Source organism: Perognathus longimembris, chromosome 14 (genome assembly GCF_023159225.1).
Source record: "Perognathus longimembris pacificus isolate PPM17 chromosome 14, ASM2315922v1, whole genome shotgun sequence".
Taxonomy (NCBI): Eukaryota; Metazoa; Chordata; class Mammalia; order Rodentia; family Heteromyidae; genus Perognathus; species Perognathus longimembris.
Window position 1 is genome coordinate 9,627,514 of NC_063174.1, and position 26,621 is coordinate 9,654,134.

Genomic DNA, 26,621 nt, shown 5'->3' on the forward strand with positions numbered 1-26,621 from the left:
TTTGTAGTAGGATACTGGGATGTCTCCTTGTCTTTGTAACACACTCAATGCGTCACTACATGAGATAGGATTGCTTTAGTGCTAGAGAATCTTATATAAATGAATTTGTTCCAGGGCTTCTCTGTCGACGTCCTTTTGTGGGTATGCCTCATAGTTCAGCGGCACCTCTTCAACCCAGAGGGGTAACTCTATATTGGCCTAGGAAAGAGAAGACAACATTGAACACTACACACTGAGCCACTTTACGGGCTTATCCAAAGCCATCCTGTACACAGGACTTGACATCGTAGGTGTCACTCTGTGGGGCCACATGAATAATTTTTTTTTTTTTTTTGCCAGTCCTGGGGCTTGGACTCAGGGCCTGAGCACTGTCCCTGGCTTCTTCCCGCTCAAGGCTAGCACTCTGCCACTTGAGCCACAGCGCCACTTCTGGCCATTTTCTATATATGTGGTGCTGGGGAATCGAACCCAGGGCTTTATGTATGGGAGGCAAGCACTCTTGCCACTAGGCCATATTCCCAGCCCCATGAATACTTTTGAATTGCACTACATGGCAGGTCTGTGGATTCAGAAACTTACTTCATTCTGATTTTGGAACTTGAAAAAATAAAATATAGAAGAATCAGTCTCATGGAGTAGGTAGAGTATAGTAAGTGCATCAGTATAGTAAGTCCATCAGTAGACTAAAATAATCCTAAGAGTACACAGAAAACACAGCATGGCTGTTCATGAGACCCTGACATCACAAACACAAATCCCTGCCACAGAAACTGAGTCACCACCACACAGAAAGTTTACTTTTTTCTTTTGCCAGTCCTGGGGTTTGAACTTAGGGACTAGGTTCTGTCCTTGAGCTTCTTTTACACAAGGCTAGCACTCTACCACTTGAGACACAGTGCAATTTCTGGCTTTTTCTGTTTATGTGGTGCTGAGGAATCAAACCCAGGGCCTCATGCCTGCTAGGCAATCACTCTACCGCTAAGCCACATTCCCAGCCCCAGAAAGTTTTCTTTTTTTTTTTTTTTTGGCCAGTCCTGGGGCTTGAACTCAGGGCCTGAGCACTGTCCCTGGCTTCTTCTTGCTCAAGGCTAGCACTCTGCCACTTGAGCCACAGCGCCACTTCTGGCCATTTTCTGTATATGTGGTGCCGGGGAATCAAACCCAGGGCCTCATGTATACAAGGCAAGCACTCTTGCCACTAGGCCATATCCCCAGCCCCTACCAGAAAGTTTTCTTAAGGAGGAAAATAATATGGTTAACCAGAGTTTACATAGACTCTTTTAAAAATATTGTAGTGGGCTGGGAATATGGCCTAGTGGTAGAGTGTTTGCCTCGTATACATGAAGCCCTGGGTTCTATTCCTCAGTACCACATATATAGAAAATGCTGGAAGTGGCGCTGTAGCTCAAGTGGTAGAGTGCTAGCCTTGAGCAAAAAGAAGCCAGGGACAGTGCGCAGGCCCTTAGTTCAAGCCCCAGGACCGGCAAAAAAAATAAATAAATAAAATAAAAATTATTATTTTTTAACTATTAAGCCATTTCTAATCGTTGTTTGGAAAGATTTATGTGTTTAGTGTGAAAGCTGTTATTCTGGTAAGTGAAAAACCACTAAATTATTTCAATATATATACACAAATTATAGACACAACAAATAATAGTTTTGCTTTAGTTATTATTCCACATAGGGGACAATCCTGGCTGGCCTGATCCTCCTCCTTGTATTTTTAATATAGCTGGGATGATTGGCGTGTATCATCATGACCAGCTTATTGGTTAAAATAGAGTCTCCCTAACTTTTTGCCTGTGCTTGTCTCAACCTCTGATTATCTTAATCTCTACCTCTCAACCAACTAAGATTACAAGCATTAGCTACCACACTGGACATGCAAAAAAGTATTTTAGCTTTTTGTTTTGTTTTAAGAAAGGGGTCTCTGTTGTCTAGGCTGGTCTTGAACTTTTGTGCAAAAGAGATACGAGATCTCCCACAAAGTTGGAACTAAAGGCATGGCCTACTGCTCCTGGATATGATATGGGTGTTCTAAGTCTGTTAGGAATATTCACTAGTGTTGGTTGCCTTCTTTTTTCCTTTGTCTTCCCCCCCCTCACCCTGTCCCCCTCCCCAAAGTTGAGAACCAAACTCAGGGCCTTGCACTTGCCAGGCAAGCATTCTTCCACTGAGCTAAATTCCCCCCAACCCCACTAGTGTTTGGTAACTTAAAACTAGTTTAAAAAGTTGAATAGAGAAGCAAGGGAATCAATCTATACTTAGATGTGAAATATATTTCAGGACTCTTAAGATCAGGAAATAAACCACAAATCCATACTTAAGCGAGCCTTCTTGGTCACTACTGGCATCAGTAGCTTACACCTATAATCCAATCAACTTGGCAAATTGAAGGATCATGGTTTGAGGCCAGCCTGGGCGGAAAACTCTGTGAGTCTCCATTTCAACAGAGGGAAGCTGGACCCAGTGGTATGTGCCTGTCATCCGAGAACCAACAAGGAAGCTTAAAATAGGTGTGTAGTGGTTGAGGAGTGCATCTGGGTAGAAAGTGAGGCCCTATCTCAAAATTAGCCATTTCAAAACAGGCCTGGAGGTGTGATTCTGTGGCACAGCGCCTGCCTAGCAAATGCGAGGCCTGGTGTTCAAAACACCAGCACTAGAGAACAAAAGAGGGAGGGAAACCCTTTGACAACAAAGTTCTGGAGAAGTATGCTGGGCACTAGTGACTAAGGTTTCTCTAATCCTACGTAGGAGTCTGAGAAAGAGAGGACTGTGATTCAAGGCCAGCCAGAGCAGAAAACTTCACAAAACCTCCTCTTTTTAACCCACTAGGCACGGAGCTATGTGCCTGTCGTCCCACGCTAAGTGAGAGGCTGAGATTGGGAGGATCGTGGCTCAATACACACATGTATGGACATACACAATGAGATCATGTGGTATAATTGTTTAAAAGTGGCTTACATACTTGAAGGCCTGAAAGAGAATCTTCAAGGCTTGGTACCGTCACTAACAATGATCCTTTTTTCCTTATGTTGTGGCTGATATATTCCCAGGCACTACAATACATTTAAAAAAAAAAAAAAAAACACCAAAAGTTACATTAGAACAATAATGAGCTATTACTACCCACCTACTAGAATGGAAAAAAATCCAAAACACTGAAAACACTAAATGCTGGCAGACATGCGGAACAAAAGAAACTCATTGGAGACTAGTAGGAATGAAGAAAGGTGCAGCCATGTGGAAGATAGTTACAAGGCTTGGTTTTTGTTGTTGTTTAGTAGTGCTTGGGTCTGACCCCAGGCCTTGAGCATGCTGAACAAGGACTAAATCTGGGGCTGGGAATATGGCTTAGTGGCAAGAGTGCTGGCCTTGTATACATGAAGCCCTGGGTTCGATTCCTCAGCACCACATATGTAGAAATGGTCAGAAGTGGCGCTTGTGGCTCAAGTGGCAGAACGCTAGCCTTGAGCAAAAAGAAGCCAGGGATAGTGCTCAGACCCTGAGTTCAAGGCCCAGGACTGGCCAAAAATAATAATAATAATAAATAACTAAATCTGTAAGCTACAACTCCAGCCATCAGGTCATTTCTACTAAAACTAAAAATACTCTTACCATGCAATCCATGTATTGCATTCTCTGAGATTTACCCAAAAGAATTAAAGACTAATCTACACAAAAATCAGCATAAGAATATAGCAGTTTTTAAAATAATTGCTAAAACTTGGAAGCAACCAAGATGTCCTTTAGCAGGAGAATAAAGACACTGTCCATCCAGACAATAGTGTATTGAAATGAGCTGTCAAGCTATAAAGATGTAAAGGAGCCATTAGTGCATATTACCAAGCGCAAGAAAGCAATCTTTAAGGGGCTACGTATTATGGCTCTTTTTTCATGTTTCAATAAATGTTGGGGCTGGGAATATGGCCTACTGGCAAGAGAGCTTGCCTCATATACATGAAGCCCTGGGTTCAATTCCCCAGTACCACATATATAGAAAACAGCCAGAAGTGGCGCTGTGGCTCAAGTGGCAGAGTGCTAGCCTTGAGCAAAAGAAGCCAGGGACAGTGCTCAGGCCCTGAGTCCAAGGCCTAGAACTGGTAAAAAAAAAATAAAAAAAAATAAAAATTGGGGTTTGAACTCAGGGCCAGTACCCTATCACTTAGGGCTTTTTTTTCTCAAGCCTAGTGGCCTACCTCTTGAGCTACACTTCCATTTCTGGCTTTTTAGTTAAAACTCCAGAACCACCAAAAAAATTTAATGTAACACTACAGAATTAAACAAGTCTTAAAAAATTTTTTTTTTTGCCAGTACCAGTGCCTCACACCTGTAATCCTAGCTACTCAGGAGGACAAGATCCGAGGATTACAGTTTGAATCCAGCTGGGCAGGAAAGTCTGTGAGGCTTTTTTTTTTTTTTTGCCAGTCCCAGGCCTTGAACTCAGGGCCTGAGCATTGTCCCTGGCTTCTTTTTACTCAAGGCTAGCACTCTGCCACTTGAGCCACAGCACCACTTCTGGCTGTTTTCTATATATGTGGTGCTGGGGAATTGAACCCTGGGCTTCATGTATACGAGGCAAGCACTCTTGCCACTAGGCCATATCCCCAGCCCCATGGATATATTTTTATAATGGATTTCCTAGGTGAAAAATAACATACCTTATCTGTTGTGCCTCATTAAGAAAATATTCGAAGACATTATTCATGATGATGACATCAGCATCCTGCAGAAGTGGGCCCTGGGTACAGATGTCTGCATGAAGCACCTACAGAAGAGTGAGTTCACGTGAGAGAAGCATGCCGTGTAAGAAACAGGCCCTGCTCAGCGCACAGAAGAACCATGAGCGACCCGCACTCCTGCCCCAGGGAAGAGCAGCCTGCGGGATTCCCACAGGAGTGACTGCCTAGCTAGTAAAACCCAAACCCTTGCTATGATTTGTTTTGTATAGAATATTTATTGAATCATATGTTATTCCCCTTTTTTTCCATAGATGTTCTCTCGACTCTTAGTTCAGAGATGTTCTACTCTATTTCTTTTTTTCTTTTTTTTTTTTTTTTGCCAGTCCTGGAGACTGAACTCAGGGCCTGAGCACTGTCCCTGGCTTCTTTTTGCTCAAGGCTAGCACTCTGCCACTTGAGCCACAGCACCACTTCTGGCCTTTTTGTATATATGTGGTGCTGAGGAATCGAACCCAGGGCTTTATATATAAGAGGCGAACACTCTTACCACTAGGCCATATTCCCAGCCCTCTACTCTATTTCTATCATAGTTATAAGAGTCAAAAGGCCTAGATTCACATCAGGCTCTATCATCAGGTAGGTTTGTACTCTTAGACAGCAGGTTTCCTTCATAAATAAAGTGGATGTTAATTAGACATGTAAGCGAACCTGCTTGTTCACCCTACTTCTAACAGTTACCCCTATTTCTTCCATCCCTTTTCAATTGCTTTTTCCTCCAGCCATCCTTACACTGCCTGGTTCATTTCATTGTGGGAGCCCATAAGTGTCTGCTCCAGGTTAAGGAAACCTTTATTTTTATTTTTAGGGAGTCAGTACTGGAGTTTCAACTTAGGGCTTGGCAGGTGCTTTGGCAGAAACTCTGCTGCTTGAGCCACACTTGCAGCTAATTTGCCCAACCCATTTACTGGTTATCTCCTACGTGCAAGATAAATGCAGGGATATAGAAACCACCATGAATGAGACACAAAACATATGCTCTCAAATATACTGCAATCTAGTAGTAGGATGAAAAACTATTATAATTAACTCCATAAAAGGGCCAAGGAGGGAGTAAGCCAAGATCAAGTGAGAAAGGAAGGAAAGGAGAGAGTTCCAATAATTATAGTATGGCATACAAGGAAGCTTTTTAGGGGATATATAGTTCACTGGAAGAGTGCTTCTTTAACATGTGCAAGGTCCTGAGCTATCCCCATCGCAGAGGTGGGGAAAGGGAACTTTATAACCATAAGCTGCTGGTAGCCACAGAAAAGTATGTAAATAATATGGGTGGATGTATATCTGCCTATTTCCTTTTGAAAATTAAAGGATATTTTATACATCTTAAAATTTATTTTATTTTATTTTTTGTTGGTCACGGGGCTTGAACTCTGGGCCTGGGTGCTGTCCCTGAGCTATTTGCTCAAGACTAGCACTCTACCACCTGAGCCACAGTGCCACTTCCAGTTTTCTGGTGGTTAATTGGAGATGAGTCTCATGGATTTTCCTGCTGGGCTGGCTTTGAACCGCGATCCTCAGATCTCGGCCTCCTGAATATCTAGGGTTATAGGCATGAGCCTCTGGCACCGGAAAGGGTAAAATTCTTTTAAAATGTAAATATGCGGGCTGGGGATATGGCCTAGTGGCAAGAGCGCTTGCCTCGTATACATGAAGCCCTGGGTTCGATTCACCAGCACCACATATACAGAAAACGGCCAGAAGTGGCGCTGTGGCTCAAGTGGCAGAGTGCTAGCCTTGAGCAAAAAGAAGCCAGGGACAGTGCTCAGGCCCTGAGTTCAAGGCCCAGGACTGGCAAAAAGAAAAAAGGAAATATACATTTTATATATATATATATATAATCTTAGAAAAACAAGAAAATACTTGATTACCCATTTGTAAACTATGATTCTTAAGAGATCCTGAGTGTTAAATCTCAATTTTCAATTAAATACATATTCCTGCTTTGTGATTGTTGCTATGTAAGAACAGTGCTATTGTTCACAACATATGGAACAGTGAGAAAAATCATGATTTTTTAAAATTAATTTTTGCTAAGCTAGGGATTGAACCTAGAACACTTGTGCATGCTGTGTGGGTGTGTCATCCAGATTCTGTGAACTTATTATTACTGGACAAGGAATTCACTATGATTATTTATCTCTCTATTCCTAAGATGATGGTGAGGAGAAAGAGAGTAGAAGAGGAAATAAAATATTTTCCTTCTACAAAAATGGGGAAAGGGGCTGGGAATATGGCCTAGTGGTAGAGTGCTTGCCTCACATACAAGAATCCTGGGTTCGATTCCTCAGCACCACACATATAGAAAAAGCCAGAAGTGGCACTGTGGCTAAAGTGGCAGAGTGCTAGCCATGAGCAAAAAGAAGCCAGGGACAGTGCTCAGGCCCTGAGTCCAAGCCCCAGGACTGGCCAAAAAAAAAAAAGGGCGGGGGAAGGAAAAACAAGAAGTTGTTCTACATTCCCATAAAAAATGGGGAAGGCTAGATCCTTTTAAAAAAATATCTTTACTGGACTATGTGTTTTAACATTAGGTTGCCCTTAACACTAGAGACAGCTAGTACTATGTTGTCATCCTAAGTACAAGATCCTTAGTGAAATGACAGGACTGCTACATTAACAAATGCAATCTGTTTGTCTGGTTTTTAATTTTTTTCTTTTTCATAGGAGAAAAAGAAAACCTAACCCAAGGCATCATCCTTGATGAACTGCTATTCTGTGGTATCCACAATACCTTCTGTAAACTTAGATAAGGAAGTTACCTAACCTGAGCGATATATAGCCCTTTTAAAAATTTTCAACATTAACAGTTTAATGAAATACAGCGCTAGCAAACCTCTAGAGATTAAAAAAATGTTGCTACCAAAACTATACCTGATATGGACAAAACTAAGAAAAAAATTTCTACTGTCTAATAAAATTAGAAAGGAAGAGAAATATGAGTGATAAAATTATAACATGTCAGTTTTACTAATGTTTTAAAATATTAAAGCCAACTTGGTCTGTTTCTATACAACCACCAAGAACAAGTTAAAAAACAATGTAGAAGAGATTGAGTTCAGGTAAGATATACATAGAAAACATGATACATATTTTGAAGTACCTTTATTCTGTCACTGAACTGGTATTTTTTTATGATCATTTCCTGCAATTGGCAAAAGTCTCCATTCAATTCTACTCCATAGAGTTGCACAGCAGAACTGTAAAGGTAACCCTAAAAACAGGAAAATGTATTTTGGTGTAAATGAATTAACTTTTTAGTGTGGGTTTATTTCTACTTGAAATTTAAAAAGTCAAACTTTAAAAAAGAAAAAAAATCAGAAACAAAATAAAAAGTCAAACCTAAGAAAAAGCCCAATGAAGTAAGTATAAAATGAAACGTCTTGATTATGTAAAACTTTTCAATCTATAGAAATTTACTTGTACTGACCAAGGCCTTGATTGTCATATACTAGTTCCCATCATGGATTTATAATTTTAGATTTATTTCTTAATTTTCCTGATAAAAACTGGGCATTTTAAAAAAGTTGAAAATGATAAAAATGACCACATACAGATTCTCTACTACCCAATTTCTAGAGAAGTTATATCAAAAGAAAGGAAGAAATGAAGCTGGGAGCCAGTGGCTCCCACCTGTAATCCTAACTACTCAGGAGGCTGAGATCCAAGGATTACAGTTTGAAGCCAGCCCGAGCAGAAAAGTAGCCTGAGACTCTTATCTCCAATAAACTACTCAAAAAAACTGGAAGAGGTACTGTAGCTCAAGTGGTAGAGAACTAGCCTTGAGCATAAATAGGCTCAGGGACAGTGTCCAGGCCCTGAGTTCAAGCCCCAGGACCAGCAAAGCAAAACAAAACACACAAGAAAGGAAGAAATGAGTTAATCTGAACAGACATGGTGGTAATTCATTCACACAGAGTGTGACACTAGGGAAGGTAGCCTGAGTCAGGACAAAGACTGATGGCAGTCTGTCTGGTGCATAGCCAAGTTAACTAACCAATTTCTTAAGAATGGATGGTCAAGGAAAGATGATATAGCTGGATCCCAGTGGCTCATGGCTATAATCCTAGCTACTCAGGAGGCTGAGACCTAAGGATCAAGGTTTGAAGCCAGCCTGGGCAGGGAGGAAGTCATGAAGGCTTTTATCTCCAATCAACTAGCCAAAATGCTGGAAGTAGAGCTGTGGCTAAAGCCCATGTGTGGTCATTTTCTAAGATTCACTTGAACCAATACAAACAAAATCAAATTCCAGGCTGGGAATGTAGCTTAGCGGTAGAATGCTTGCCTAGCATGTATGAAGCCCTGGGTTCCATTCCTCAGCACCACATGAACAGAAAAAGCCAACAGTAGTGCTGTGGCTCAAGTGGTAGAGTGCTAGCCTTGAGCAAAAAGAAGCCAGGGGCAGTGCTCAGGCCCTGAGTTCAAGCCCCAGGACTGGCAAAAAAAAAAATCCAATCTATAGCTTTATCAAGGATTTTCAGAATATGTGTAATATATGTGTACAATAATTGACTGACTCAGTGACCTAATAGAAAGAGAAATGTCCATCTATTTAAATTTATTAACACCAACACTATACCCACATAGGCAGAATTATTTAGCATTAGACTAATTGAACACTTCTTTTGGAGCCCAGCTGGGCTGGCCTGGAACGTGAGCACCTTCCCTCAGCCTGGCGAGTGCTGGGATTATAGGGATGTCAGCGTTTCACTTTTTGAACAAATCTGAATATTAGCACCTGAAAAATACAGGAAACAACAATCCTAATCTCCACTGTTTTCTAAACAAAAGAGGCGTTGAGCAAGCTGGTTAGGGTGGCCTCAGGAGGCTGAGGCCAGAGAATGGCTGTACTCAGGAGTTCAAGGCCAGCTTGGTTGATATAGCAAGACTCCCATTTCAAAATAATAATAATAATAATAATAATAAAACAAGGACAACAAAACCAAACATTCCCTCTCCCCCCCAGAAAAGCCCAAATAACAAAAGCAGCAACCAAGCAATTAAAACAAACACTCAAAGTGTATTTATCTATGTAGAAAACAAGTTTTGCCAAGCACCAGATGGCTCACACCTGTAATCCTAGCTACGCAGAAGGCTGAGAACCAAGGATCGTGGTTCTAAGCCAGCCCAGGCAGGAAGTTCCATGAGACTCTTACTTCCAATTAACCACCAAAAAGCTATAAGTGAAGCTGTGGCTCAAGCAATAGGGAGCTAGCCTTGAGCATAAAAGCTCAGGGATAGCGCCTAGACTCTGAGTTCAAGCCCCAAACCTGGCAAAAAAGAAAAGAAAAAAGAAAACTTCTCACATTGAGAAATTAAGCACTGAAGAGTAAACCATTTCTGTTTAAAGCAGGCAATGCCTGGGAGCTGAGTGGGGGTTTCTGGCATGAGTCTCTACTGCTGTTGGCCACATGTATTAACATGTCTACTAATAACAACCAGAAACCATGTTTCAGTGTTTTTTGATAAAAACCATTTCAGAACTTAGAAAGTCACATGATTTGAATTGAAAAGAAAAGCGACATTGAAGTGATATTTCAGAACCAGATACCTACATTCAAACTCTGGATCAGAGAAAATTGGAACAAGATGTGTCATTGGGTATCATTTAGTTTTCTCATTATAGATGAGGAACTAGAGACCCAGAGGTGTTAACTGACTTGCCATAAAGCTGCCCAAGGATTTCTTGTCCGTTTTCTAAGGGTTCTTATCAAAGCCCAGCACGCCATTTCATCCCAGCACCGTGCAAGGTAAAAAGAGTTAAGAAGACCGTAGAGACTGGCAAACAGCACTGTTACAAAAGCCACACGCCTGTTTTGTTTACATTTGTCACCTGCACTGCAGAGACAAGGTGGTAAAGGAAAGCAGACAGTTGGTGTTTGAAATTCCAGACGCAACCATTACCATCCAATAGAATTAGGAGCTTGCCTATGTCACACACCATTTTATCCTCATTCTGTTATTTTTAATAAATAAAGCCAAGCTGTCACCTTGGATGGTGGCAGGCAAAGAAAGCTGATACCAGCAGGAGAAGAAAGTATTTTCCAAATGCTGAGGATGTCCACAGCTGGACTTTACCCCATAGAGCACTGTGCCAAGCCTGGAGCCCACGTCAACCAAGACCTTTCCTGACAGGTCGGGGAGGACATGATGATAAATGAACTGCAGTTCCACGATGGAGAAGGAATGAGAAATAAATCCTGGAGAATCAGAACAGAGGGAACATCAAATTGTGGCTATTACTATTGCAAGTTTCTGTACTTCTAATTATCTTGCTTGTATTTATAAAGTACACAATGAAAGCCCTCCAGTTTATTCAGAAATTTTATTTTTATATTATTAAAAAATTTTTTTTGACTAGTCCTGGGGCTTGAACTCAGGACCTGGGCTCTGGCTTCTTTTTTGCTCAAGCCTAGCATTCTACCACTTGAGCCACAAAGCCACTTCCAGCCTTTTCTGTTTGTGTGGTGCTGAGGAATTGAACCCAGGGCTTCATGCTTCTGAGTGCTAGGCAAGCATTCTACCACTAAGCCACATTCCCAGCCCATTCTGAGTAGTTTATTAGAGACAAGAGTCTCAAGACTTTTCTGCCAGGGCTGGCTTTGAACTGTAATCCTTATATCTCAGCCTCCTGAGTAGCTAGGATTACAGGCAAAAGCTGCTAGTGCCCAGTTTCAGAAAATATTAATGGGATAAATTTGTATCAATCTATTCTGAGCTGTATTAATGAAGAACAAATATTAAGTCTGATATTTAAGAGATTACTAGGGCTGGGGATATGGCCTAGTGGCAAGAGAGCTTGCCTCGTATACATGAGGCCCTGGGTTCGATTCCCCAGCACCACATATACAGAAAGCGGCCAGAAGGGGCGCTGTGGCTCAAGTGGCAGAGTGCTAGCCTTGAGCAAAAGGAAGCCAGGGACAGTGCTCAGGCCCTGAGTCCAAGGCCCAGGACTGGCCAAAAAAAAAAAAAAAAAAGACATTACTAGATGATCAGCATAGACACTCAGATGTCTGTCCCTAGCCTAGTGTCCTTATTTCTGTCTTACTGCTGCTGGGATGTCCTGGATTTTCCTTTTCTTTTTTGCCTAGAACCGTTTTGTAATTTCCACACTGTCTGACTTTCTCATTGTAGCCCAGAGCTAATTTGAAAGCTACCACAAAAGGCTGCATACACTGTGACGTGTCAAACAAGGACCACCTCTGCCTGTGCATTCTGCAGTGCCAGAGAGGAGCTACCGAGGAAGACTGACACCTCCCTAACCGCCTTTGTATCCATTCCTTGCCTCTTTATTTGCCTTCCACATCCCCGTTTCTGTGGTAGCCTATGTCTGGTTTTCTTCAATAGGAGGTAACCCCCAAACTCACTATATTGTGTCCTGTATCTATAAAAGTCAGGGAAGGGAGAGACCTTGGTTACAGCTAACAGAAGGTGGCAAAGCAAGTGGATTTTGTAGGCCAATCCCTTGGAACAGAATACAAAGTATGCCGAGGCTTCAGAAGCGCCTCTGGTGCCTGGGTGGTCATTATCTGCCTGGGATGGTCATACTGGTCACAGCAGTCCTTCTTCCTCAGGCTACAGAATTGCCATTAGTGCAGCTGAACTCCTTGTCCTGTATTTGTCAGAGTCCCTCATGATAACAGCTCTTTCAGATTCATTGCAGGTATCGGAGTTGCTCTGGGAATCCAGTCATTATTTATAACCTAATTTTTATGAGCAGAGGTAACATAACCTTTGGATTTTTGTCTAAGTTCATCTATAAACTTCTTTCCCTTCCTCCCGCTTTCTGTCTCTCTCCTCCCTGTCTGTCTCTCCCCTCCTTTCCTCGGAGCCCCAGCTTCTTGGGTAGCTAGAATTATAGGCCTGAGCCAATGGTGCCTGAGTATAAATTTTTGTGTGTGTGTTTTTTTTTGGCCAGTCCTGGGGCTTGCACTCAGGGCCTGAGCACTGTCCCTGGCTTCTTTTTGCTCAAGGCTAGCACTCTGCCACTTGAGTCACAGCGCCACTTCTGGCCATTTTCTATATATGTGGTGCTGGGGAATTGAACCCAGGGCCTCATGTATACGGGGCAAGCACTCTTGCCACTAGGCCATATCCCCAGCCCCCTGAGTATAAATTTCTATGAAGCAGATCTATTTAATTTGGCATTATAATTCACTTTTTAGTGTTTTCTCTATTGTTCTTGTGCAAGTCCTTAGAAGTCAATCTTACCAGTAAATCAGGTTTAGTCCCAAACTATAATATAGGAATAATCTTTTTGTATTAGCAAGGATTTCAAAGTTGGCAATAGCTAACTTTTCAGAAGAATATTATCTAAGATCAGTATTAGAAGGCACAAGATTACCTACCTGGAAAGTTGCCAATCTTTTGCCTAAATAATATCTCTCAAGCTAAGGGAGCAGGGTTATGTATGTGTAAAGCAAAAGCCTGGACAATCCCGTCCAGTTTGTTTATTTGTTGTTGTTTTTTTTGCCAGTCCTGGAGCGTGGACTCAGGGCCTGAGCACTGTCCCTGGCTTCTTTTTGCTCAAGGCTAGCACTCTACCTCTTGAGCCACAGCGCTACTTTCGGCTTTTTTCTATATATGTGGTGCTGAGGAATCGAACCCAGGGCTTCACGTATACGAGGCGAGCACTTTACCATAGGCCATACTCCCAGCCCAATCCCATCCAGTTTGAACAAAAGGTACAGAAACAGAACATGGAGTCAATCTAGTTTCCTGTTGTTGTAGCTAAGGGGCAAGAAAGTTACCGTCACTGCAGTTGTTCTGTTATGGGTTGGAGATGTTTCATCAGGTCAAAACATGGCCCAAAGCTTTTGCTCAAGACTAGCTGGTTCTGCATTCTGAGTGCCTCACTCCTATCACTCAACACTGCTGGATCCTATCTGACCTCTCCCGCAGATGTTTTTCCAAGGAGATCATTTGAGCCCTCCTGGAAGTTACTTTTCTCCTTAAACACATCAGCATGTAGTTTATACATCCATCTTTGGTGAGTAGGAAGAATCAGTTTCCCCTGTATTTCGTCATTTCACATTAGTTTCTAGACTTAAGAGAGTCATCTCTGATTGAACGGTGTCTAGATGTTCTTAGGGACATTAGGTGGCCTCGATAGCATAGATAAGTATTGATTTACTGTCTCCAAAAATGTCCAGTGGCTTAGACAAAACTCTGCAAATGTAAGCACACATGAAATCCAGGGCATACTTGAGTTGCCTACCTAGAGGGGCTGTCTGATGGGAGCCACAAGCCAGGCAGTAGTTTCTGCTCATTTTTCCTTCCTCACATAATGAATCAATAAAGTCTTCATCATAAAGGAATGCATCAACGTGAACTGTGGGTTCTGGCTGCTGCTGTATCTGGAGGAGAGAGCAAAACATCAAAAGAAACAAAGTACAAAGAGGTCTTTTTTTATTGCTAAATAAAGCAAAACATCAGTGGCTCATATGCTGATTTCTGAGTGCAAAAACACAAGAAAGACAAGTTTTGCTGCAAGTCAGGAACTGCTCTACTCATTTTATTACCGAGACAGCAATCACTTTTTATTAGACCTAGAATAATACAGAACATGGCTAGAAAGAAATATATAAAATTTTAGCTGAAAGGAATATTAGAGATCATCTTTTCTATCCTAAGTAGCATATGTTACAGACAAAGAAATTGATACTCTGGGTGATTTCTCCGAAGAAACTACCTCACTTATAATAAAGAATTTTGCTGGATGTGGAGCCTCGGCTTCAGTGGCAGAGCCCTAACCCCCTTGAGCACGAAAGCTCAAGGACAGTGCCCAGGTCCTGAGTCAAGCCCCAGCACTGGCATGTGCACACATGTGCATGGACACATGCACACACACACAGAATTTTTCACCAGACACTGGTGGCTCATTCCTATAATCCAAGCTATGCAGGAGGTTCAAATCTGAAGATTGTGGTTAAAAGTCAGTCTGGGCATGAAACGTCTATGAGAATCTTATCTCCAATAAACTACCCAGAAAAAGGCAGAGGTGACACTGTGGCTCAAGTGGTAGAGCACTAGTCTTGAGCACAAAAAAGGGTCAAGGACAGCATCCAGGCCCTGAATTCAAGCCCCTGGGATGGAAAAAAAAAATTTTTTTTGGCCTGGATAGTCACACACAAAAAATGCTGTATGTGTTAAAATCAAGTATGCACAAAAAGATCAGAAAGAAATCCAGGAAGACAAAACAGTTGATTTGGGGCTGGGAATATGGCAAGAGTGCTTGCCTCATATACATGAAGCCCAGGGTTCGATTCCCCAGCACCACATATATAGAAAACGGCCAGAAGTGGCACTGTGGCTCAAGTGGTAGAGTGCTAGCCTTTAGCAAAGAGAAGCCAGGGACAATGATCAGGCCCTGAGTCCAAGGCCCAGGACTGGCAGGAAAAATAAATAAATAAAAAATAAAAAAGTAATTGACCGATAATATTGTGACAAAACGACAAAAAAAATTTTCGCCAGTCCTGGGCCTTGAACTCAGGGCTTGAGCACTGTCCCTGGTTTCTTTTTTTCAAGGGTAGCATTCTGCCACTTGAGCCACAGCGCCACTTCTGGCCATTTTCTGTGTATGTGGTGCTGGGGAATAAAACCCAGGGTTTCATGTATACGAGGCAAACACTCTTGCCACTAGGCCATATTCCCAGCCCCTCAATTATCTATTTATTTATTTAGGCCAGTCCTGGGCCTTGGACTCAGGGCCTGAGCACTCTTGCCACTAGGCCATATCCCCAGCCCTCAATTACTTTTTAAAATTAAAATAAATATTTATTGAACCAGAAGAGTTACAGTTATAAGTCAGGCAAAGAGTACATTTCCTTTTGGACAATGCCACTCATTCCCTTGCTCTCTTCCAAACAATTATTTATGTATAATAAATGCTTTTTTTCCGCCAACCCAAACACAATAATTTTATTTAATGTACTTACTTTTTGAAGAGCTAGATGTTCTGAAGAAAGCATCGTTTCTAGAGGTAAGCAATTCCGAAGGTCATCTGCTATGTTTTTCAACATAATGTCAGTATTATCATGCGTGAATTCATCAAAATCTCCTTGGAAAAGAAGAAAAGAAATACCTCTTATACATTTTGTCAAACCTAGATCAAATCATTATAATGAGTATATTTTCCATTAGATAGCATCAGTTTAAAACAATAAACACAATGTAAAATGTTGAAGTTTTCCTTTCTCCCAACTGCATTTAAGAAATAAGTAGGATTTTAACTATTTTTATTCAAGAATAGTGCTTCTGGGTTGGGAATGTGGCTTAATTGTAGAGTGCTTGCCTCGTATACATGAAGCCTTGGGATCAATTCTTCAGCACCACATATATAGAAAAAGCCTGAAGTGGTGCTGTGGCTCAAGTGGTAGAGAAGACCCAGGACTGGGGGGAAAAAAAAGAGAGAGAGAAAAGAAAAGAAAAGAAAAAATAATAGTGCTTCCAATAGATCCCAACCCCCAACCCCTGCAAATCCTGGGGCTTGAACTCAGGGCCTGAGTACTGTCCCTGGCTTCTTTTTGCTCAAGCCTAGTATTCTGCCATTTGAGCCACAGCGCCACTTCTGGCCATTTTCTGTATATGTGGTGCTGGGGAATTGAACCCAGGGCTTCATGTATATGAGGCGAGCACTCTTGCCACTAGGCCATATTCCCAGCCCCCTGGCTTCTTTTTGCTCAAGGCTAGCACTCTACCACTTCTGGCTTTTTCCTATATATGTGGTGCTGAGGAATCAATCTCAGGGCTTCAAGTATACAAGGCAAACACTCTACCACTAGGCCATATTCCCAGCCCTTCCAAGTTTTTAGGGTCTCACACCCACTAATAAATAATCAGTAATTTGTCTCTGACCATACAGATATTAGAAATTTAGGAGATATCACTCAAGGATTACTAAAATAATTTTAATCTGAACGGGATATCCCTGACTTGAATAAAATGTACTCACTATATAATAAAGTTGATAACATGCCTGACACTGCACTAGAGAAAAAGACAAACCGATAATTAAAATAAGTATATTTCTGAAGGCTGTGGCCTATGTATGGATGTTCTAAGTAGGAGAGGAGGGGAGAGGAAACTACTACTTGAGCAACTCTTATACAGCATGTGGAATTACTTGCCTCTCTTTTGTGCTGGTATTGGAGCTTGAACTCCCTTGGCTTTTATGCTTAAGGCTGGTGTTCTACCACTTGAGTCACACCTCTATTCCCAACTTTTTGCTGGTCAATTAAAGATAAGAGACCCATGCACTTTTCTGTTCAAGCTGATTTTGAGTTATGGTCCTCAGATCTTAGCCTCCTAGTAGCTAAGATTACAGGTATGAGCTACCAGTGCCCAGTTATGACTTTCTTATATTAAAATGTTGCTAGAGGAAAAGGAACTCAAATGGACTATGTCTCTTTTACTGTTAACTGGGAGAGTGGATATGATGGAAATCATGTGTAATCTCAGTAGAGGGGCAGCCTAGGCTACACAGTGAGACTGTCTGCCTCCATTTTCCAACCAAAACAGCTGTTTGGGTTGAGGTTGTAGGCCAGTGAGAGGGAGGGAAGGAGAGAAAGGCAGGGAGTGGAGGGTAAAGTGCTACAGAAGGAAACAGGACTTTTGAAGAAAAACGCCATCCATTTCTGTAGCCTCCAAATCTCTGGCTCTTTTTAAAGGGAATCATCATTTCCTTGATCCTAGCTACTCAGAAGGTTGTGATCTATGGATCTTGGTTTAAAGCCAGCCCAAGCAGAAAAGTTTCATATAGAAACTAAATCATTTAACTATTATCCTCATGAGAAAGAAAGAACAAGATGACATTTGGAAACTGAGTCTTTAAACAATATGTCAAAAGTTAATTAAGAATTAGACCAATAGCTGTATAAACTAAGTTGCTGCCCACAAACTGTATTTTTCTTTTTCACTACATCACTCTAAATCCCTACATAGATCTTTACACACAAGCACTTCTCTTTGAGCATTTACTCTGATATGAAAACACCTTTTTAGCCCTTTCCTTTTCCTCCAGTATCTAACCTACTGCTCCAAATAATTCCTAAGAAATAATGTAAACCACAAACAGAAAACTGTAACAATAAGGGGGCTGGCAAGAGTGCTTGATTCCTATACACGAAACCCTGGACTCAATTCCCCAGCACCACATATATAGAAAGCGGCCAAAGGTGGCGCTGTGGCTCAAGTGACTGAGCAAAAAAAAGCCAGGGACAGCGCTCAGGCCCTGAGTCCAAAGCCCAGGACTGGTAATAAATAACAATTGTACTAATAAAACACTCCAGATAGAATTTAAGTGGAATGTTTGGTGGATTTTTACCATCTTGGCCTTAAATTCAACTAACTTTTGTTAAGGTGCTAATACTAAACCTTGCTTAGATTCCCTCCACAGCAGAATGGGAGAGTTTATATGAACTAGGAAGAAGGCTACATATTCTGACTAGAGATGTCTATAACAATTATGTAGGAAGATGAAAGATTACATGAGCAAGACAAGACAATAGGTGATGTACTGCACTAGCCTAGGTTATGTTTATAATGAAAAGTGTCAAAACGGTTTAATTACAGCGTGATCAACTGTCAACTCACAAACAAAAACGCTCTGATGACCTAAAATCATAACTTTCAACCATAATTAACCTATAGGAAAACTTTCCAAAACACAGAAAAAAATGCAAGTTTAAAACCTTACCCTTATAAGATCTTAGACTTTTCATAAGGACAACGCAAGAGTACTTTATGCCATAACTTCGTACTCAAGCAGAAAGCTTTGGGTAAGGAAAAAAACCAGTCTTTTCTTTAAACAGCTTAATCAGGGGAGAGCGCGAACGCAGTCCCCCACTACCACAAATTATGCAGTCGAGTTTCCCACATTTGGGGAAATCGCAGGGGTCAGCACATCCGGAGTGCAATGGATAAGCCTCGCCCTGGGAAAACCACCTTCGTGATCATGGTATCTCCCCTGCCAGGTAAGTATGAATTGCTTCTGCCCCCTCGACCCATACCCTGCCACTGGCCTCGCACTAAAGTCACGGTTACCTCAAACGTGCAACCTCTACTCCCTTATTCCCTGAGAGCCCTCTTGGCTTCGCAGTTACCGACAGGAAAATTCATCTTGCACCTTTTGACTATTGCCCACGCAGGATGTGGAGCCCCAATATAAGTGGGACCAGCAATCTCCGCGCGCCTCTACTTTGCATACGCCACGCCCTCTCGGTGACGCCAGCGATTGCTTCTTTCTCACGCGGGCGCGGAACCTTAAATAGAATCTGAGAGGTTAGACGCTTGACTTCTAGTTAAAATAAGGGTTTTTTTTGTTTGTTTGTTTGTTTTTCAGCTAGAACGTTAAAAATTAAATTGAGTTGCTTGCTTATCTCCTTATTTTTGGAAATTTCCTCCCCGTTGTGAGGTCTTATTCTCATCGGCCAGGCAGCCCTTGGGTGGGTTCCTACTTGGCTTGTTGTATTTTACTGGTCTTGGGCAAGCGCTCTAAAGTGTCTCAACAGTTTAGGGTTTGAAACAAGAAAACATGCCCCATTTTACGGAGATACAAGACAGAAACCAGGACAGCTACATGGCTAGCGGAACAGAAAGGAAGGTGTGACCCCTTTTGCAATTTACTCCTTTTTTTTTTTTTAACTAGGGGTAGAGGGAGACTTAACATTGACAATAATAAATCTAACATCTAAATAAATAAATCTAACATCTGAATGAACATAACAAAAGAGAAGGAACCAAAAGGCTTCAAAACACAATATGATGGCTACAAGCATATTCAAAGTTTACAGAAACACAACCAAAAACCAACAATTGATTTTCCTTCTTCTTTTCTTTTGCCAGTCCTAGGGCTTGGGACTCAGGGCCTGGGCACTGTCCCTGGCTTCTTTTTGCTTTACCACTTGAGTCACAGCGCCACTTCTGGCTTTTTCTGGCTGTTTACGTGGTGCTGAGGAATGGAACGCAGGGCTTCATGCATGCTAGGCAAGCACTCTACCACTAAGCCACATTACCAACCCTTGATTTTCCTTCTTACTGTATGTAGCTGTAAGATTTTCTAGGGTTGAGCTAATGAATAAATGGATGTTGGTAGCCAAGGTAAGTACAGTTACAGAAAGAAAAGCACACTAACGTGTGCTTTGAATGTTAGAAGGCAAGAACTGTCTAGTGTTAGCTTGAAAGTCTTTTCTTCTTTCCTTCCTTTCTCCTTTCCTCCTGGACACCTTCCTCTCTACTCCCCCAACCCCCATCTTCTTTTCCTGTCTGGCTATGCTGATTGGGCTGTTCTCAAGCTAGTGATCCTCCAGCCCTGTCACCCTCCCCCACACAGCCCCTGCTTGGGCACAAGTTTCTTAAGAAATCTTAATAGGAGCTAATACTTACTGAGTAATGTATGTATGGCATTTGCTCTATGCACATAGAATATGCATTCACTTCTACAGTCCAAAACATGTAAGTAAATGCTGTTTTCCTCATTTCTGGCTCCAGAGTCCAAGTAATTAAACATTATTTAAGATTGATGAAATGAGGTTAAGAATCATTCCTTTAATTTTTATTTTTTTTTAATTTTTCATTATCTTTTGCCATTCCTGGACCTTGGACTCAGGGACTGAGCACTGTCCCTGGCTTCTTTTTGCTCAAGGCTAGCACTCTGCCACTTGAGCTACAGAGCCACTTCTTGCTGTTTTCTATATATGTGGTGCTGGGGAATCAAACCCAGGCTTCCTGTCAAGCACTCTTGCCACTAGGCCATATTCCCAGCCCTCCTTTAAAATTATCTCTCAATCTGGGTGCTGGTTGCTCATGTCTTAATTCTAGCCACTCAGGAGGCTGAGTATCTAGGTTTGAGGATTGCAGTTGGAAGCCCGCCCAGGCAGGAAAGTCCATGAGACTTTTCTCCAATTAACCACCAGAAAACTGGAAGTGGCATTGTGGCTCAAAGTGGTAAAGCATTAGCCTTGGGTAAAAGAGCTAGGGACAGCATCCAGACCCAGGGCCCACCGACCAACAAACAAAAGTTTCAGGGACTTTCCTGCCCAGGCTGGCTGTGAACCTTGTTCCTCAGATCTCAGCCTCCTGAGTAGCTAGGATTAGAGACATGAGCCACTGATGCCTGGCTCCAAGTACCTTCTTATTCAAATATTACTGACTCTCGATTGTTAATGGGTACTTTTCAGACTTCAAAAGGAAATTTCTAGCTCAACAAGTCTAAAATTCGTTTTACTCTTTAGAATAATTAGTAGCTTCAGAAAAGAGTAGCAAGTTTGTTTTTTTTTGTCCTAAGAATTGCTATAAAACAGATTGGAAAAGCATGAAATGATAGGGTATTCTAACTTCCATAAAACTGGAATTTAGCATTTAAAAATAAGTATTTACTCTACAGAACCAAAATTCCATCTGTTGAAGCAGGCCTGTGGCATATGCCTGCAGCCCCAGTTACAGGAGAAGTTAAGGAGGAAGACTCCCTTGGGTCCATGAGTTTATGGCTAGAATGGGCAACCTACAAGATAAGTCTCAAATTAAAAAAAAAAAAAACTGTTGAAATGTTTCTAAAGGTTGTTTGGTATTCCATTGTAAAGTCTCTAATGCTCTTAACTATTTACTTTTGCCCATAGACAGGTAAGAGTTGTAATTGTTAAAAGTCACACACATTTTGAGGCACATCATCTTCCACCTCTGATTTATTTCCTTACTATATATTCTTAGACTTGGAAGTACTTAAAACATTTTAAAGCAGCTGGGCACTGGTGGCTCATGCCTGTAACTACTAATTTAAAGCTAGCCCAGGCAGGAAAGTCCAGGAGACTTTTATCTCCAACTAACCACCAGAAAACAAAGTGGAGTGGTGGCTCAAAGTGGTAGCGTGCTAGCCTTGAGGGAAAAAGCTCAGGGACAGCGCCCAGACCCTGAGTTCAAGCCCTGGACCACAAAAACAAAACACAAACAACAACAAAAAAACCCCAAAATATTGTAAAGCCTGTTGCTACAAATTTACCTGAAGATTTTATCAATTTTCTCTAACAGATATGAGTAAGACTATATCTCAGTTGATCTGGTTTTTATACGTCTGCAATCTTAGCACTTGGGAGACTAAGGCAGGAAGATAGCAAATTCAAGATCAGTCTGACTGACTATATACTGAAACAAGTAACTCAAACAATGACAGCCAAACATATGTGTCATCAAACTCTCACAGCACTGAATACTATAAAAGCAAATTGGTTGTTTTAATTTGTATTTACTTAATTACTAGTGAGGGCAAACATCTTTTAACATAGCTAATAGCTATCTCAGAATGTGTGATAACAGTATTATTACTTGGAGAAAGATGGAAGGAAGGTATAATCAACTGCCCAAGGACAGTTCAGTTTTTTCTCAAATTACATATATGTAGGTGGAAAGGGGAAAAGAGCTTCTCTAAAGGATAAAATTAATTATTACTTATGTTTAATTAAATACATAAGCAAGGAAACCTCACCAAGGCAGTAATATGACTTTTTTCTTTTACCTATTTCTTCTCCATTCCCTCTTAAATAACCTCATAGTCACAATCATCACCACATACTACTAACTCACACCTAGCTCCTTGATACACACACCTATTTTGAACTAATCTTGCTTAGACTCACTTTCTTTTCACTCTCCTCACATTTTTAGGCTGTTTTTATTTCTCAATATCCTGATTCTAGGCTTTTAAGGCCCTTCATATAATCAGAATATAACCATCCAAATTTTTTCTTTTTTGCCAGTCCTGGGGCTTGAACTCAGGGCCTGAGCACTGTCCCTAAGATACTTTTGCTCAAGGCTAGCAGTCTATCACTTGAGCCACAGCACCACCTCTGGGTTTTTCTGTTTATGTGCTGCTTTGAGGCTTGAATTCAGGGCACAGGCACTGTCCCTGAACTTTTGTGCTTAAGGCGAGCACTCTACCATGTGAGCCACAGCTCCACTTCTAGCTGTTTTTTTGGTTAGGTGAAGACGAAGTTTTTTGTTTTTTGTTTTTTGTTTTTTCTTGTCGGTCCCGGGGCTTGAACTCCGGGCCTGGGCACTGTCCCTGGCTTCTTTTTGCTCAAGGCTAGCACTCTACCACTTGAGCCACAGCACCACTTCCAGCCTTTTCTGTTTATGTGGTGCTGAGGAATCAAAACCTTCATGCATGCTAGGCAAGCACTCTTGCCACTAGGCCATATTCTCAGCCCCAAGATGAATGTTTTATAGACCTTCCTGCCCAGCTGGCTTCAAACTGTGATCCTCAGATCTAAGCCTCCTTGAGTAGCTAGGATATCAGGGATGAGCCACAGCACCTGGCTCCCATTCACGTTTTGATAGACATTTTGTTTCTGTATCTTTGATACTGGGAATCATGCTTCGGTGAACCACAGGGTGCACACATCTCTTTGACATATTGACTTGCATTCCTTTGGCTGTAAGAGGTACGATTGCTGGATTATATTGGTATTTTTGTTTTCAGTTTTTTGAGGAACCTCCCTACAACTATCAGTGGTGTACAAGGGTTCCCTTTTCTCTACATCCTTGCTGACACTTGTTTTTTTTTGTTTTGTTTTTTTCCATTTTGTGGGGCTTGAACTCAGCCTGGGTGCAGTCCCTGAGCTCTTTTGCTCAAGTTTAGGGCTCTACTACTTGGAGCTTCACCTTCAGTCTTTTCTTCCAGTTCACAGAGCTTTATTTCCAGTTTTTGAGTGGTTAAGTGGCGATAAGACTCTCATGGGCTGGCTTTGAACTGTGATCCTCAGATCTCAGCCTCTTGAGGAGTTAGGATTACAGGTGTGAGCCACCAGTACCTGGCTCAACACTTGTTTTTGATCTTCCATTTTAGTTGCTAAAAATTTTTTTCTAGGCAGACTGTCAGGTTTCCCCCACATTCCTTCTAGTTCACACTGTTCCCTTCCAATCCATGTCTGCTTTTCTGCAAGGCTAGACCTCTAGCCTTCACCAATCCAAATCCTACACTTTAGTGACCTACAAGGCATAACTAAGCAGTGAGTTATAGACTTTCTATAGACTGTCTATACTGTCTATATCACACTTAAGTCCCTATCCAAGTTAAAAAAAAAAAAAGGCTCCAAGAGGACTTCAAGTCCTAGGCAAGGTAATAACTTTCCTTATTTTTCTTGGCTATTTTCTAAATACAAGTGTCCTAGAAATAACTCCAATAGGCATAACCAAAGGACTCGGAAAACTAGAAAAAAAAAAAAAAGAAAAAGAAAGTGAACTCTCTATGGCCCTCAGGACTTGAGGAAGGATGCCAAGGCAAGCTCTGCTTTTTTAATCTTTAATGTGGTCTAGAGGAGTCCTGGAGACACCTGGGATTCAGGAGCCCATCAAGCCCAAACAGGAAAAACAAAAGCAAACTACCTAAGGAAAGCTTGCTTTATGTGGCCAGAGACCAGGAAAAGGAAAACAGCAGAGAAACTACCAGAGAGCCACACTCCCCAGTCCTCAACCACAGCAATGGTGGGTGGGTGTGGCAGGGGGGAGGCGGCTGTGGATCAATCCAGGGACAGAGAAACTTGTGCCTGGCGTCTCCTAGCCTTCTGCCCAGTAGCAGAAAGCAGACCAGTTAGTGGCAAAAGTTGATTTGGGAAAATGTCTTTTTCTCAAGCAACAGATGAGCAGCAGCCCCTGTAGTTTGACATAATGAAGCTGATGTGAACAGCACTGCAAGCATACTGACACTTCACTGTCACAAGTTAACCTTAAGCAAGGAAACTGCCTACTGAGGGAGACGGTTCAAATACGATCAGGAGTCTTCCAGCATAATATAAAAAACATGCAAATACTTTCTAATTTAAATGAGAAAAGACAATGCTCATGCTTAAATCTAGATGAATGAAATGCTGGATTATAGGACAGGAATTTTACAGCAGCACTATTTCATTAAGCACTTTTGAATTCTCTTTTAACAAATAAAAAATCAGAAAATTTCAGCAAAGAAATATGTCATTAAAGAGAAAAATGAGTGGGACTGGGGGCTCATGCCTGTGATCCTACCTACTCCAGAGGCTGAGATTTGAGGGTGGCAGTTCAAAGCTAGCCTGAGCAATAAAGTCCATAGTCCCTGAGAGCCTTCTTTTTTTGGCCAGTCCTGGGGCTTGAACTCAGGGCCTGGGCATGGTCCCTGAGCCTCTGTGCTCAAGGCTAGCCCTTTTCACTGGACCCACAATGCTACTTCTGGCCTTTTCCGTTTATGTGGTACTAAGAAATAGAACCGGACTTCAGGCATGCTAGGCAAGCACTCTAGCTCTAAGCCACATCCCAGCCCTCCATGAGATTCTTACCTCTAATTAACCACCAAAAAGCCAGAAGTGGAGGTGTGACTCAAGTGGTAGAGCACTAGCTTTATCAAAAAGCTCAGGAGCTGGGGATATGGCGTAGTGGCAAGAGTGCTTGCCTCAAAAAGCTCAGGAACAGGGCTGGGAATGTAGTTTACCAGTAGAGTGCTTGCCTAGCATGCATGAAGCCTTGGGTTTGATTCCTCAGCACCACATAAACAGAAGAGGCCAGAAGTGGCGCTATGGCTCAAGTGGCAGAGTGCTAGCTTTGAGCAAAAAGAAGCCAGGGACAGTGCTCAGGCCCTGAGTTCAAGACCCAGGACTGGAAAGAAGAAAAAAAAAAGATACAGGAGCTCACTTTAATTTATAGTATGTTAACTAACATTTTAAAGAAGAACGCTTAATAATTATTACTATAAAAACTATACCTACTGATTGACTCTGTCATCACAATGGAAGAGATCGGAGGAGAGCAAGGTTGAAAATCTAGTTGGTAGTTGCAGCAATCAGGGCTATTTGAAGTAAGAAGTCTGAACAAAAGTAATCACGGGAATCAAACTTTGGGAAAAAGCTATAGGATAGATAGGTAGGTAGTTTAGAAAAGAGCACGTTCTACTTGTGCATGTACTCTCAGTAAGCTCCGCTTCGCTAGAGCAAAACAGCTCACTCCAATAACTAGATCTCTCACACTCCCTCAACTCTAACTTTGTATTTTCATTTTTTTTTACTACTACATTAACGGTTTAAAAATCGAAGTCATTCTTTCCTCTTCACCTTCCCTTGGGGGCGGGGTGAGGGATATAAATACTACTAAATGGATCCTTTTACCATCGAGAAAATAAAAATGCACTAATCTACAGGGTTACCGGCAGGGTAAACTGACTGCACAGCCTAAAGCCTTTATTGTATTGTATTTCCAGATGCAATCCGCTCTCTGGGACTGACAACGAGGAGGGCTAAAAAGTCTCTCCTTTTCCTACATTCACAAAAGGGGTGAGGGTACTACAGGGGGTTCTGGAGGCCTGCCCGAAGTTTGCAAAGCCATCCTAAGTGGCACTGTGAGCCGCCCAAGTTCGGAGGCGCGCCGCGCTCCGCCCCCCAGGGGAGCCCGGCCCGGGGTACAGCGACCACCGGGGAGACTCACGGCTGCACCCCGCCCAAGGCCTCAAAAGTCAGTGCCCAAAGAAACACCCTTGCCCCCACCGTCTGCATCTGGCTGTGGTGCTTACGGGTAGTTCGCATCCACTGGAGCAGCGCCGTGCGATCGGCGGGAGCCACAGTACCGAACAGCTGAAGGATAGCCCGCTGAGCGGAGCGAAAGTCCATGTCGCCGCCGCAGCCAATAGAGTCTGGGTAAGTTCGGCAGTGCGCACGCGCCGTTGGACACGCCGCCCCGCCCCTCTCCTTCCCCCCCGTCCCCCAGCTCCGAGTGGCTCTGCGCACGTCACGTACAGTAGGACGCCACTTATCTCTCACCCTCACCCCCCCGCCCCCCGCCAACCTACCACAGAGCCCGCCCACCTCGTCTCCACCGCAGAAGCCTTCAGCCCCGCCCCCTACGGAGTTCCCACGTGCACCTCAACAGTTTTGTCAC

General features: G+C 42.3%; 1 protein-coding gene and 1 non-coding gene across 5 annotated transcripts; both read right to left on the reverse strand.

The window, feature by feature from the left end:
- LOC125363356 lies at nt 1-26,369 on the reverse strand. 4 transcript variants are annotated; one of them, XM_048362523.1, is made up of 8 exons: nt 26,257-26,369; nt 15,671-15,792; nt 13,951-14,089; nt 10,812-10,933; nt 7,837-7,947; nt 4,662-4,768; nt 2,969-3,059; nt 1-198 (listed from the first exon to the last, which is right to left on the reverse strand). In XM_048362523.1, the coding sequence occupies exons 1-8, from the start codon at nt 26,351-26,353 to the stop codon at nt 82-84; spliced, it is 906 nt and encodes a 301-aa protein (XP_048218480.1). In that variant the 5' UTR covers nt 26,354-26,369; the 3' UTR covers nt 1-81. The 4 variants fall into 4 exon arrangements, with proteins under 4 accessions (XP_048218480.1, XP_048218481.1, XP_048218482.1 ...); XM_048362524.1 differs by having other exon boundaries at nt 2,965-3,059; XM_048362525.1 differs by having other exon boundaries at nt 26,231-26,354.
- On the reverse strand, nt 18,551-18,714 carry LOC125363714. Its single transcript, XR_007213306.1, has one exon. It is a non-coding gene; the product is annotated as a U1 spliceosomal RNA (small nuclear RNA).
- Nucleotides 26,370-26,621: the final 252 nt, after the last annotated feature.